The sequence below is a fragment of the Cardiocondyla obscurior genome, linkage group LG07 (genome assembly GCF_019399895.1).
Source record: "Cardiocondyla obscurior isolate alpha-2009 linkage group LG07, Cobs3.1, whole genome shotgun sequence".
NCBI lineage: Eukaryota > Metazoa > Arthropoda > Insecta > Hymenoptera > Formicidae > Cardiocondyla > Cardiocondyla obscurior.
The window spans coordinates 8,863,623-8,878,930 of NC_091870.1; the positions used below are offsets into that span (position 1 = coordinate 8,863,623).

The window sequence follows — 15,308 nt, forward strand, 5'->3', positions numbered from 1 at the left end:
ACTCGAAACCTATATACCGGAGCCGCATTGCCGTACCACACACACATACATGCACCCTACTCACACGAGCGTTCCCTATCCGCGCCCACACAGCACGCAAGATGCATACGTGGCATTCGTTTCCTCCCCTCACGTCTCCGCAACGCATTCGCTCCAGGTTGCTCATTTGTTCCCGAGATAAGCTGTAATATAACCGCGCCACTTTCTCGCCCCCATCCCTCCCTCTCTCGCCGTGCATTTGAATTGCATGTGTATTTCCGGGGGGCACAATAATCGTTATGCCACGCAACTTTTATTCCTTCAAATCGCGCTATCGCGTCGCCGGAATTCCCCCCGCGAGGGCGGCAAACGCGATTTCTCGCGAGCGTGCACGACCAGAACGCGTCTAACCATCGTCGTCTTTTACCACCCGCGCCCGTCTACCACCTCGGCCCATCCGACCGCGGAGCTATATAAAATTCGTATCGAAAATGGGTTCGAATAACTCTATTCCCAGCGCAATTTATTGTCATTGTGCAAGAATATTTCTCAAATATAATTACAGAGCGGTCATTTTGGTTTGCAAATGGAGCTGGAGATTTGTTTTCGCGAATGTTAGCGTGTCGGTTCGCGATTGACGCGGTACACGTCCACGAATGATAAGCAATGCATGTAACGCTCTGCGTTTGCGAGCGCACTGACGACCAACGTATGTTACTTTCGACTATTTTATTTGCTTCACAGTGATTGAACATTTAATAATATACGCGTTATATTGAAAACAACTATTCGTGGGAATTTTGAAATCAAGAATGTGAGGAGGAAGTGCGCGAGATCGCGACTGCCGATTTCTCGCCGGTGTTATCTTCGCGACGGGTTGTTTTGTGCTGTTCCGTTGGTTTCCGATAACGATGCGCGGGCGAGGGCAGCTACACGAATAAAAGCTCGATACGTAACGCGCGTAATGCACTTAGGCGCATGCTAATGCGTCGCGCCGGCAGCAATTAAGCCCGAAGTACTGTCTGCATCTTTTATACGCTCGAGTCCCCGGCCGCCCGTGAGATAATTAGTATGCGGTCGCGGCCCGATTTTAAAGCGACTGCGGCAATAACCGACGGTGCAGTGTTTGCGAGATTCACGAGCGTAACGGCAGATCCGTGTCCATCTGCGCTTCGGGAATCTACTCACGATGACGAAAATTATAATTCCCGCTACGTAGCGCACATATTAATATAACTTCTTACTTTTTTTTCCTCATTATTCGCCGCACGCGCCGAGAAAATTAAAAGAAACGAACCTAGACTCTCTTTTTTTTTTTTCTCCTCAAATTTAATCAAACGCAACAGCTTGGCGCGAAGAAAACCCCGCATCCGCGTGAAGGTGTTTATTAAGCGCCACGCGGAATTTTCGTTAATAAGAAACAATTTTAATTTTCCCTTAAAAGACTTAAAATTTTTACCACCTGGCAAACACGAGTCTCCAAATATTCTCCAAATTCTGTACACCTTATATTATTCGTACGATAATTCTGTATTCATCACGCGTAACTTTTAATCGCAAAAATGGTCGTTTTATCAGCAGAATCGTCTTAATCCTCCAGCTCGTTACGAGTACGGCATAATCCGCGAGGATTTCCTGGTGAGTCCGGGGCGATAATTATTAACGACGATCGCCGGACGTTTTAACCGGTCGCCTGGACACTAAGTGCCCCGAAACTAATGGCTAAGCGGTCGTAATCGATTTATATGCGTCGCGACCGCGCTATAATCCGGGGCCCGGCCGAAAGGAAACCGACGCGGCGCGGGGATTAAAAAGTTCACGTCAGAATTTGCTGGCGAATCTCCCTTTTTCGCGCTAAATTAGCGCGTCAAAAGAGATCGCGTAATGGACAGACCCGATGGACAGTAATGTCCCGACCGCGTCGACATCCACGCGAAACGTCCATGACGCCCGCGAGCATTTTCTGTTTTCAACAATTACGCGTCAGCTAATGTCACGATTAATTCGGCGGCATTATATGCGCTTTGAAAATCAGATAAGAGCCCCGTTCGCTGCGCGACGCGTATTAAGCTTCCCACCATAGCTTCATTAGCCCGGTTTTTTAATTACAGGCGAGGGCGATGATTATCTTATCATATCGCTGAGGGACGGAGGCGCCGCGGTCGCCATGACTCTCGCCAAAGGGAGACTGGACCTACACATAAAGCCGGCCAAAGTGCGATTCGACGATCATCAATGGCACAGAATCGTCGTTCACCGGAAAGTTCAAGAGGTAACGGCCATTATTATTCTATTTATATATTCGCAAATAAACGACGAGAAAATAGCAGACGTTATATTCGGACGGATCAAAGATAGAACTCTCGACTTCGGAGTGAATTATCGCAGGAAACGGACGTTGCTCAATATTCATTACGTATGTTTGATATGCTTAATTAATTATATATTGTCACGGTCTTCGCGCCTCGCTTTTAAGTGTCTAATTTTAATGAGCGGAAGGCGGAAAATCCATTACAAAGCCCGACGTTGAAGGCGTTAAATTTTCACACTGTCGCAATTCAAATGGATCGCCGAACGGACGTGAGAGCAATTTCGTTAATGTCGTGGATATACACTGGCATTCATTGCGCATTACGCGCAGTAGAATAGATAACGCAATTATTTGCGCGCTACCATCGCGGGTTCCGTGAACTGCGGAATGACATGAGTTTATCAGTTTATCGCCGCGAAATATTGGCATCCCTTGTCGAATTGTAACACATACTGCGCGCGTACGGATAGGCCGCGATAATTAAAGTAAGCTAATATTTGCTCTGGAATCTGTTAATTTCATAACAACAAGCCGTTAATTAAAGACATTGTTTCGCTCGCTCGCGTAAATCATTTTTGTCGCATCCTGCGCCGAGATGAACATGAAGAAATACTAAATTTTGAGTGTTGATTTGGTATTTTAGATGTTCGAGTGCCTTCGATATATGAGATAAAATCAGGAAGTAATAGAGAAAGTTTTAAACAAACAATAATGTTAGTAAAAGCAACTAGTATGGATATAGTTATGCTTTCATTGTGCTGCGTTGTTGTATATAGAGAAACACGAACAATGAAAACAGCGTCGCATAACCGAGTGCATTTAAATATAAATGTGTAATAGCATACGAAGTATTTCGCGAGAAAAAATTAATAAACTAGTAGAGTGTATTATAAAGTTTATTCTAAATGAAAAAAAAAAATAAAAAGATGTATATATATATAAAACGCATATTACCACGATTTATCAAGGCACACGCGAACCTATAGGATTTTCTAGGCTTATCTGACCGACTATCCGTTATCTTAAATCAGAATTGGAATGCGCCATGCCGCACTATGTGTAGTTACGATTTAAGGGCTGCGGATGTGCAACGCGCCGAGAATCGGGTCGAGAATGGCGTATAGTTCGACTAATGTTCACCGCTGCTTTGGATAATTTTCTTGGACACACGCTGTTCGTTCGTGTCACTTCCGCAGCTGTGTAAACGAGAAATCGATTCCGCGAACATGTGCCGTCGAAGGATGTGTCCTCCGCGCTCGCGGCTAAACCAGGAAAATGTTTGTCCAGCATTGTAATACCAAGACTTTTCCCGAGCAAACGTATATTTTTAGTATAATTTTGATATCACTAAAAACCACTGATTTAAACATCCTAGTAACGACAATTTTTCAGTACTTCCCGTAAAGGTGTGTGTTCACTTAGCGAACGAACACCGAGCGAATCTAACGACAGCGACAATCGTCGGTAACGTGTGTTTGTTATTTTTGTAGCGATTGATTTGATCGCTGTTCGTTCGCAAAGTGTCCATGCACCTTTAAATAAATCCGAAAATTAACCAAGTGCAGCTCGTACATTATCAACGCGATTGAGAGGCTCTTGCTCGGCAAGTCGTCGCGAAAAGTTTCAGCGGCTCCAATTTTAATCGTTGATTAATGCTAATAACAGATTACCGCTTTAATCACGAACAATCACGAGAGTATATACGATATTTGTGTCGCGTTCAAATGCATATTATTTATTATCGCAACTCGGCTATCTCTACTTATGCGATGAGTGGCGATATCTCTCCGCGTGGCGTTTCAATATTGCGTTACACACGCACGTGTGCGACGTATATAGCTGTTCCCATCGCGTTACAAAGCGCGTGTTTGCGACATATCTCGGGCGCGGCTCAAAGCACCAAGTAATTGTGCACGTTTTCAATAGCGCAAGATAAATACTAAATGGCGAACAGAACGGATGCATGATTATTTCCCGGGTGCACGATGCACATTTATGACGACGCGCTGGTGATCTCGTTATAGAAAGAAATAGCACTCGCGTTTGTCGAGTGCTGTCGCGAGGCACAACGCCTTTGATGTTTGATATTATATCCTAGATTTACGGAAAGTGCTCTAACTATTACTATAATTGGACTTCCGTGTGTAATTAGTAACATTTAATAACGCAGATAAATTATACAGTGAAAACCATCAAGTAGTAACGTTATTAGTAAGATATTAATATATTCACTGCAACGGATTTCTTTGCATTTTGTCATATCGATCATTAATAATTATGAAGAAATAATTATAGAATAAAAATTATTTATATTATATCTTTTTTTTTTTAGTTCGGTATTGTAAATTCAGCACGACAAATTAAATATTTTATTCTTCTCCTTAATATAAAACTATTAATTTCGGTATGAATAAAAAATCAGCTATATTACACTTAACAGTAACTACGCTCAGTATAAATTAAATTACCGTGCCAATTAAAAAAAAAAAAACCGAGAAAAAAGCCGTATTTCGTGAAAAATTCATACTTTACAACTCGAAAAAAAAAGATGTTTTAACAATCTCAAATAAAAACTACACATTCAGATTACAAAATTCCAGGATAAATTTAATATTATTTTAAAATCGCATATATAAAATAATCACGTGCTTTTCATTTCTAAAAATTGATACTTATTCAGTTAAAATTGCTGCGGATAAGGAAAACTTTATGCTCTTTTAATAGAGGCTTCGCGGGTAAGCGCGGGAAGTAAGAAATATGCATTCAGCGAGATTAGTCATTACCTCAAGCAAGGGTTTTCGCGCGGCGCCCTTCGGCTTTTCCATTCTACAAGCGGGCATGACTATACGTTTTCTCGGCGCCCTCAAAGAGCAAAGAGGGAACGCGCTCGTTCTCGAACAATGTTCTACGACAAGTTACTATCGCGATGCGTGTAAAGGTTAATACCGTTAGAAAAAAAAATGAAAGGAGGGCAGGGCGAGAGAGTAAGGAAACAGATTGGATGTCTAGACACCCCGGCCCTTTAACTGGACTTGAGCCCTCGGGGTGCGAGCTGCGAGAATCGACTTGCAACGCGGATTGCCTGTTACGTTCATTCCGCGAACGTTTACACCCACCATATGTTGCACACGAGCATTATTATCTCACCGATGATTTAATTGTACGGTCGCCACGAGCGCGTCTTGGTATTTTACTTGCTTTTTAATTTTTTATTAAATATTTTATTCGTGCCTTTTACATTCTGTTTGCCCGTGCGGGTTTTCGAAAAAATGTGATCAAGTATTTACCGAATATTTTAATTCACGATAAACTATAAACTTAAAAAAAGAAAGAGCCTGCATGCGGCATTTTATTTTTTAATTACGTTGATAGCAGAAAATCTTAGTACGTATTTGGTATTATCATATAACATTTTTTATATTCCTCGAGACATCGCGTTCTCTTTTTCTTAATAAAATATAAAAGAGAAAATTTTTATTACAAAGTAAAATAGTTTATTTTATATCTGTATTCCACTTTTGTTCGATAAACAACTAAAAGTTTCCGGTACTTGTACAAACGCGTGTTATCAGAGAATGCGAAACAAACAATTTACGTACTACGGTCAGTTCTATATTCAATTAATGTATAACGTAGTTTCGCTACGTACATCAGCTTTAGTTAATAAAAAAAAAAAAAAAGAATCATTTAATACAAACGCGAACTTTTGCTTTTATTTGTATCAAAGGCTCGCACGTAAAAGTACATTTTAACATGTCTCAGATCCGAATCACGTTATGCAATCAAGCAAGTAGTCGGTTTATTTTCCATATTCTCGCGAAAATGCTTCGAACTCGGAAATGCAGATAAAACTGAAATTCTAATGGTTGACGTTACGATGACACGCACGGGCATACTTAACGCACGACACTTCGCGGTAACGTTCGTTAGCATCGATCGGCATGAATGTCCTGATGACGTTTCACATGCGAACTTTAGAGATTTCAATCGATTACGTTCTCCACGAGAGTTATAAATTAAGCTCTTAAATAAAATTTTCCGATTTACAGCTCAAGGATAAAATATACGGACCAATTGTAGGTTTTATTAAATTAAAGATAACGCATGGTTGTAATTAGCCAAAGACCCGGCGAAATAAAAAAAAAAAAACAAGAAGGTACCCTGTAATATTAAATTTGATATCCGATACTTCTTATTACCGCTATCTACTAATTGCTAACACGAGAGTAACGCATCTACATTATTAAAATATTTACGCCATTCTTCCGCGTATAAACGCGCGCTAATTCAACGGTCTACAAAAATGTACTGCAGTTCTAAATTACGGTTGAACTGCACTTGTATTCCAGACACCGGAAGAGTTACATCCTTCAATGTATCTCGCGAGCGGAAAATAAAATCCGACCTGGCACGAGGGACGCCTTAGAATGAACAGGGAAAATGCCGCGCGCAGTCGATTCGAAGATCCTCAAAGGGTGAAGCCCCTGCCACGATCGCGCGTGCACCACCCGAGAGATTCCGCCGATCTCTGACAGAAAGATTTAACACCGTATCACCTCGGAGCGTATCCATTCGCCGCGCTCGGTGCATACCTATGAGGTGCGCGGCCCGTTCGTTCATCACGTTCCTCCTCGCTGCGAAATTCTTCCCGCTTTTACACGCGCGAGCGGGCACGAGGGGGCGACGAAGGCGAATCGCGTCCCATCCTTCGCGTGTCACTGGATCACCAGGTATCCTTTAGGCGCGAGTACCTTCGTCTCTCGTTCCCCACACCCCCCCGGCTTTCTCGTGACGACAAGTGCATCGACCCGAGCCTCGCGCCGGATAAAAAGGGCGCCTTGAATGCACGGCGATAAGATGATCTTATTTTATGCCGCGTGGAATTTATCTGGAGCGTAACGCTCGCTAACGTTTCCGTGTACATTTTAGCTGATTTTCTATTCACGGGTTAGATAATTTTCTACTTCGAAAAAATATTTTTTTAATATTTTAAAAAAGAGTTTTTAAAGGGGCCGAAACAAAAAATGTTGCGGCTGCGAAAGATATCGGCGTTACCGAAACGTACTCTGCGAATGAAAGTTAAATTGAAAACTGACAAAAGCTAATTCCTGGCTTGGAAAAAAAAATAAGCCGACAGTTTTTTTTTTTTTTTTTAACTAAACTTTCCTACTGCTGCATCTCGAGCGACCTAGTACGCGGCGCAAACGGAGAGATTCGGGGTCGTATGTATCCTACCATAAATCAAGATTTCAATTCGTCGCCTGCCGGATCGAACTTATGTGCATCGATAGCGCCTCGCTTCTCTTGTCACGCCTGGCTTTCACGACGCGAAGACTTCGGGAATTTACTATCGAAGTATGCCATCTACGATACGTTTGTTGACACGATCGATTTCCGCGCCGAAGGGGAAAACGGAGGATACTCACGTAATAATGCTCGTTTAATGCGAAAAAATGTGTGGGAAAAGATTAAACGCGTGCGTGTAAAAAGATAAAGAGCACGATAACGAAAGAAAGAGAGAGGGCGATTTGAAAGGCACGGGGAAAGATAATAAAGAGGATTTTCGTGAGAAATTACGTGGTAATCAACACACGGAATACACGTTAAAACGCATATTAAAAAGCCATTATTCACGTACTACACGCTATTTCTTTTCAAATTGCGGTACAATTTTATTGAACGTTTAAAAAAAAATGGTCTTTACTTTCTACGTTAAAACGTCGTTCGTGGTTGATCTAAATAAACGTCGTACAACGCCCACCAAATCGGAGGAATGAATATGATTTGTTAGTCTAACGTTTGTGAAATATCCGGGGAGAGATCATCGCGAATTACGACGGAATAGGAGGATCTACGATCCTTCGTTTGCGGAATATTTGGAATATGCGATCTAAATCCACGGCATTAAATCGTTCTCGCGAGTAAGAGCGGGCTCGCAGCGCGTTCGACCAGTTTTCCGAGGAACGTTTAATTCGTTACGTATGACTCAGCTGTGCAAACATTAGCTTAATCGAAAGAGATTCCGGAGGAATGCCGAAAGCTCGTCTTTGATGCGCAAAGTAACCTCTAAATTCACGACGATTCAGTAAAAAATCCCACCGGCGTGCAATAGCAATTTTATGTGAAATTCGTTGCCTCATAGACTTGATATTAAATGCATTGTAAAAAATATGCCTCAACAAATGGATTTTTTTAATGCGCCGCTCGCGATATAAGTATAAAACATCATATATTAAGAGCTAAGGTTGATACTTCGTATCTCATATTTTATTCCAACACGCTCCGGCATAAATTATAAACGCCTGTTAAAATATTGACTTCTCGTTATTCGCAAATTTGCCCGGCTCTGTAATGTAGACACGTTAAGCTTCACGAGACAAAGCTCATCGGGTACGTCGTAATCCCTCTGTTCCCTATTTTTTTTCCCGGTGAGGGAAATCTCAAATATTACACGCCCGAGCCCAAGGGCGATCTAAATCGAAGCTCAATTAAGCAGGCAACTGATCAAAGGCAAACAATAAGCGTATCGACCTAGCAGCTTAACCGAGATATTAACATAATGCCGAATCAGAAACCATTCGTATATAGAACTAACTGCGAGCCTTCGGAATCTATTTAATTTGCGATCGTCAATCCCGAAATTTACTATGATGCGACAAATTTAATTATTACCGTAGCAATTACGTGAAGTGCGTTTAAAATAAAAATTTCCGTTTAAACATATTTTTAAAAAAATATATACGTGCACGTAATGAGTCCAACAGAGAGTAAAACGCACACTAAACGTGCAGAAATTTATATAAATTATATTTATTTATAAGCATGAAAAATATATGAATATATGAAGCGAATAAACTCAACAAAAATAAAATAATCAATCAAATATAATGGAAACATTATATTAATTAATAAATACAGTACGTAGGTTTGACTGCACGCCATTACGTAATTGTCAAATAAAAAATATAAAAAAAGAACGATCGTTTGATTTACGGTCCATTTAAAGGTTCGCGTGCAACCATGTAATCGACGTAAGAAGAAACACGTGTGCGTACGTTTTCCACGATCATTTCACAACGCGCAAAGGCAAGGGCTTTGTCACTGGCTTTCTCTTCCCGGCTGTTGCTCTTCTGTCAGTCGTTTAATCGCCGCGTGATCAAAGGGATTCCTTAATAAGACTCGCACACAGCCGCAGGCTCGCAAACCGCCCGCGTTTAGAAAGCAAATGCCCTTTGTGTCGCACGCACGTTCGAGGCATATCAATGACGGGAAATTTTACGGATGAAATCTTAGAGTTCTTTAATCGTCCGTTTAAAAGCGATCGACAAAATTTTCATCTACGTTCGTAAATCTACCGGAAGAATGCAATGAGCGGAAGCAAGGCAAAATGAAGACGAGAGAGGGATATTTTTCTTTCACGATAGCTATTTCTTTTGAATTATTGAAAGGAATATTTTCGAGTATTTCTAAGACGGCGCGATTTCACGAACCAATATTGCATTATTAACATCTAAAGAAAGATTAAGATCCTAATGATTTCCGCGGAAAAAAAAAATTTTCCGACTCTTGACTCGTACCACTAGACGATGCTTTCGCGCCTCAAACTATGAGCGTTCCCCGCGAGAAAATGAAAATCGGTGAAGTTTCAACAAATACGTAAAATACGCATTTGCGTTTTTCCCGAGCGACGCGCGGCATAGCCGTTTTCGTATCAAAAAAGTTCTTATGATAATCCAAGGGAAAAGTTTCGCTCGGCATTGAATAGCCTGCAAGCTCTCGCGACGATCAGCTTCGAGAGCTTCCGCGCGTCGGGCAACTTTTGGATTTCAATTGCCGGTGTCGCTCGAAAACGCGTAAAATATATACTGCACTATGTATACTGATTGCGCATTTATGTTTTCTGTTTCAGATCTCTACAATAACTAGCTTTTGCAGGGTAAGTGTATGTTTTTTACTATATCAACGTATTATGCGTATACATATACCTAGCTCTGATACGCCGAATAAGTTGCTCTGATCCCAATATTATCGCGAAGTAAAACCCCACGTGTAAAAAAAATACCACGGACGTTTTAAAGTTGGACTTACATCATTTAATTAGTTAATCACGATTTTTCTCTATGTACTTTTTAATAGTGCTTCGTTTCATCGTCGTTATTTAATACCACTCTTACATTTAATCAAGCAATAGATTTTATTTAATTTTAATTTGACTCGATTGTCGCTCATAATTTCCGTATTTTATCTTTATTAACATATATCGATACTACGGGATTATTTTAAAAAGAATTTATTGGAAATTATTCCAGCAAAAGATATTTTAAGAGAATATTTATTTTAAATAGATTCGATTAAATCGTTTCCTTCATTTTTTTTTATTAACGAGAAGAAACCATGCGCACGCTTCGCGTACGCTATTTTTTATAAGGTCCCAATTCGTGCCGGTTCAAGAGACCCATTTATAAGTTAAGAAAAAAAATTATGTAACTCACCAGACTGCATGAGCATCAGCGGAGTTGTTGAGTTCAGCCGGTGTCTGAAACATAAAATAAAACATTAATGTAGACATGATAATTGGTAAATCAAATTAATTAAAAAAAAGTAAAAGTAATATTTAATAAAAATTTAATAAAATAAATTTATCCTCACCTAAGAGATGCTCCGCCGATGCAGGATGCCCGTCCTGGGCCTCCTCCTCCTCCCAGATGGGACGTGACGAGCCATCCCTCCGCGCACAAGTAACTCGCGAACGCGCCCGGGTGAAGTTATAATCCCGAAAAATCCTTAACAAATTTTCCGACACTCCCGCATTAAAAAGAAACGTTAAAAAAACGCCCGGTAACTATCGGCAGCCCCGTACGACCGACGAACTGGCTGCTGTTCGTATAATTTCGAATCAACGTGCGGCACTGAGCGATGCGACGCAGCGGAGTTTCTCTTGACCTGAAACAGAAAAAGAAACAATTATTTAATAGATATAAAATCTAATTAAATGAAAAAATTAAAAAACGTTATTAAAAATCCAAAGAAAAAATTAATACATACCCATGGGTTGCTCCGCCGGGGCAGGATACCCATCCTGGGCCTCCTCCTCCTCTCAGGATGTCCGCGGGATGTCGGGCTGGTCCTCCTTCAATAGGTAGAATATTATCTGGAACAAAAAAATCACAGGTAATACTCTGTTGTATTCAAGGTCTTGTTGAGCGCGTGTTGTTAAAATCGTACCGCGCGTTTGTTATGGTTGCGGGTGACCCAACGCACATTCCAGCGCTAGTCTAGTTATCGTGCAATGTCCCCCCTTCTCCCCGCGCTCCCCGCGCCCACAGCTCCCGTGCCAGCTCCCGTGCCTACTCCCGTGCCTACTCCCGTGCCTACTCCCGTGCCTGCTCCCGTGCCTACAGCTTCCGTGCCGACACTCATACGTATGCGAGACTATGCAACCGCGATCGAAAGTACGCGAACTTGCGCGGAGTGATTAGCAGCACGTGCTCGCGCTCGAAGCTCCAGAACTAGCTTGACCGATAGAGATCCGACTCTTAGACGGAAAGATTTCGATACCCGCCGTATCGTCGCCCGACCACGAGTATGTAAAACACACGCAAATACCTCAATATCCGTCTCGAAAAGCGGTGCTCTCCACGTGCTGGCTGCCGTGTTCTTTACTCCGCAGGAAGTGAGCCACGTAGGCGCGCGCGCGTACGCTCGCGATAAGGCGATCGATAGAGCGCTGTGATTGGTCGGCGCGAGGGTCACCATCTCATTTACACCTGCTGACGAAAAATGCCGCTTAACCGGACTACGATCACTGGCGGTCGCGGGGGATGCGCGGGGGAGCGCGAGGGAGACGCGGGGGAGCGCGAGGGAGACGTGGGAGAGTCACGGGGGAGTCGCGGGGGTGGCGCGGGGGTGGCGCGGGAGAGGCGCGGAAAAATCCTCACACCGATTTTGTTATTTAAGAATATGCCAAGCCTCTTTAATAGCAATTTTACAAAGGGCGCAAAGTTGCTTGCATCTCAGAGAAATACCGAGGTATTTTTAACAAGAGCTCAGTCATCTATCCGTTTAGATCCTCCGACCACGTTCTTTTATTGCTCTACTCATGTCCTACCGGAAAACGCGGGTGATCTCGAGATCTCCATTCGAGTCTCGTCCTCTCGCCTACGTGAACGTCGTTGTCTCGCCCGCTGTGCTTCCGGACGGAACGGATCCCGTGTGAATTTTTTATTGAAAGTATTTCCACGACAGTGGCATACAGAAATAAGTTGACAAATGTTCCCGTATTATTTATCCTAGCTCAATGCCACTAAACTGTAAAATACGCTGATGGCTTTTAGTTTATAAACGACGTCGTGCCGTGACAGGAAATTCTTACATCTCGGTTTGACTGAGACGTGATTAACAAGTGGTGGATTTGTGAGAAAATAAAAAAAAATGTGTCGCGGTTATTAATTAAAATTAAAGCGGTTTGTCCTTGCTTATTAAAATATTGTAACATTATTCTTGCTTTTATAAATAATTAATACACAAGTAATACTATAATTAGAAAGAGAGATGTATGCAAGTAAAACGTTTTTTAAATAAGAAATTAATTTAATCTGGAGCTCATATCTCGACAACTTTTTATTTTTGTAATACCAACGTTTAAACTGTTCGTGTAAGAAATAAATTACTTCACGTATTGTGAGTGGAATAACGTTTCAATAAACGATGAATTTTCTATCGCCTGTCTGTCTCAAAGAAATATACCGACGATTTCGAAGAGAAGGCGGAAAAAGTTGCAGCTGATGCATCTCGCCTGCACTTGACTGCTTTCAAGCGCGGAGTCGGAAAAAGATTCTGAAATGCAAATGGGCGCGAAACCGATCGATTGCATAATTTACGGCGCAGCCCGCGAGCTGAAAATACTGACGTTATCGCGAATTTCTTGTCACGTAAACGTAAATTACTTCTTTTACTTTATCGCTGACAATTTCCCATTAGCTAAATACGAGTACTTTCACCTCATACATTTTTTTTCAATGAAACATCATTGAGATAAGAATTGACGACCTCATTAAAATTATAAAAATTACGCAACGTAAAATGCCGCTTTTACAAAAGTATTTCCCTTAATTTCGGAACTCACGTAACTATCACAAATAATTTTTATCTTTAATGTTTATTTCCGGATACGTAAAATAAAATAAAAAGTTGATTATGTTATATGATCTCCTCTCTTTCTTAAAGTTATATCTTATGTTAAGATTGACGTGACATTATCGCTCTAAAAAGCAAGAATAAATCATTCATGATGCAAAGAGAAGACCCCAGCTTGATATTGCCTTTTTCTTCTCTACCGAGTATGCGCGTGGAAGTTTTCACATTTCCCGTCTTTTCACCTCAATGTTTGAGTCTGAACCGCTCTTAAGACTCCCGCGATGCTTCAGTAAATTCGATGATGACGTTTCTCCGGTTTTCTCCGGTCTCCCACGAATCTTTTTCCTTGTTTTTCACTCATTCCGCAGGCAGTCTTTCAGGGTGTCGGGTATAATTTACGATCTCGTTAAAAACGTAGAAATCATTTATTTCCGTGGTACGACGTAATGTAGAAAAACGATCGGCGAAGCGAACGAAACCAATAGTGAAACGGAATTATTTTACAGCTACGATTTTTAACACGGAACAACATTGCTGGTTGTTTACGCGAGAAACATTGACTTTTAAAACGTGCGGCAATTGCCAAGATTATTAAAAATATTATTTTAGATCGTTAACGTTTTACAATACTTTAGCATCATTTTAATAAGAGAATGTAATTAAAAAAATATTATTTCAAAGTTAATTTTATAATTTAAAGTCTATAAAAATTTTAGCAATTTTAATTTTCTTTTACTAACGAAATTGACTCTTTCTAATTTTTTAAATCTTGTATGCAATATATTCCTCTCCCAAAACACATTATTAAAAAATAAATTATTTACCGGTGGTTGCGTAGCGGTGGAGTTTACAGTTACGTTGAACCTACAACAAATAAATATAAAAATTAAATTATTGATATGCTAAAAGTCCATTGTCAAAAAGAAAAAGTTTTCTCGTTAGTTTTTTAATAAAATAATTAAAAATAAATTTATTTAGCATTGGAACGACAAGGTTAAGAAATTACGTATTTAAAAAAAGCGACACTCACCCATGGGTTGCTCCACCAGAGCATGAAGCCTCTCCGAGGCCTCCTCCTCCTCTCAAAACGTTAACGACGTCGAGACGTCCTTCTGAACCTCTTCTTCGTCGCACAAGACACACAGTCTGTGAATTTCCACGAGTAGAATGGGACAGGCTGCACCTCCAGGCCCAACAGCACCTCGTTCACTTCGACAGCACGCTCTCATTCCCACGAAGGCGTCAATCTTTAAATATTCACATCTCAATTAATCATAAGCTCCTAAATTGCAAAATCGTATGGGATATTTCGTACACTGAAAAGCAGATATAATTTGCTGCGACGAGCGGCGACAGCGACTGGCGTACGTGACGTCCCCCACTCTCGGCCGCCGAGTACGGGAAGGGAGAGTAGTAGGCCGCGTTCTCCCTCACTCTTCAACAACAAACATCTGGGCTCGCGCTTCGTGTGTGATTCGATGCATACCACGACCAAGATTAAATACTCTAGCCATTGTCGCCGCGGCTAGCATCATGTCTGCTGTTCGGTGTATAATAAAAAGCAGGTATCGCATTTACTGCGGGGACGGCGGCTTGCGTATGTGACTCTAGGTGACCAGGGAAAGAAATCGAGACGACGGGGGGGGAGAAGTAGTAAAGCCGCAGAGCTCCTCAGCCGTCTGACCTTCGTATGAGATTCGACGAACGTTACGTTACGTACGCTAGGCCTTCAAGTGTGCAAGCCCTACCAACCATTCGAAACTTGTCGCGGATACTGTGTATAATTTACTTGAGATAAATGATCGTAAATGCTTACCGCATATAGAACGTAAATGGGAACAAGTATTTAGCACCTCGTTACACTTTTGCTTGTTAAATACGG

At 41.4% G+C, this 15,308-nt stretch overlaps 1 protein-coding gene and 1 long non-coding RNA gene across 5 annotated transcripts in view; one reads left to right on the plus strand and one right to left on the minus strand.

Moving 5' to 3' along the window:
- Positions 1–15,308, plus strand: part of Nrx-1 (neurexin 1) — a 177,099-nt gene that overhangs the window by 98,253 nt on the left and 63,538 nt on the right. For all 4 annotated transcript variants that reach the window (XR_011545996.1, XM_070659403.1, XM_070659404.1 and 1 more), the window contains exons 5-6: positions 2,091–2,251; positions 10,200–10,226. Coding sequence is in view for 3 of the 4 variants with exons in the window: in XM_070659403.1 (XP_070515504.1) it covers positions 2,091–2,251; positions 10,200–10,226 (188 nt within the window). In the remaining variant the exon portion in view is untranslated. The remainder of the gene's footprint in view (positions 1–2,090; positions 2,252–10,199; positions 10,227–15,308) is intronic.
- Positions 10,726–14,647, minus strand: LOC139104149 (uncharacterized). The gene is made up of 3 exons (XR_011545998.1): positions 14,457–14,647; positions 14,251–14,290; positions 10,726–11,441 (listed from the first exon to the last, which is right to left on the minus strand). It is a non-coding gene; the product is annotated as an uncharacterized lncRNA (long non-coding RNA).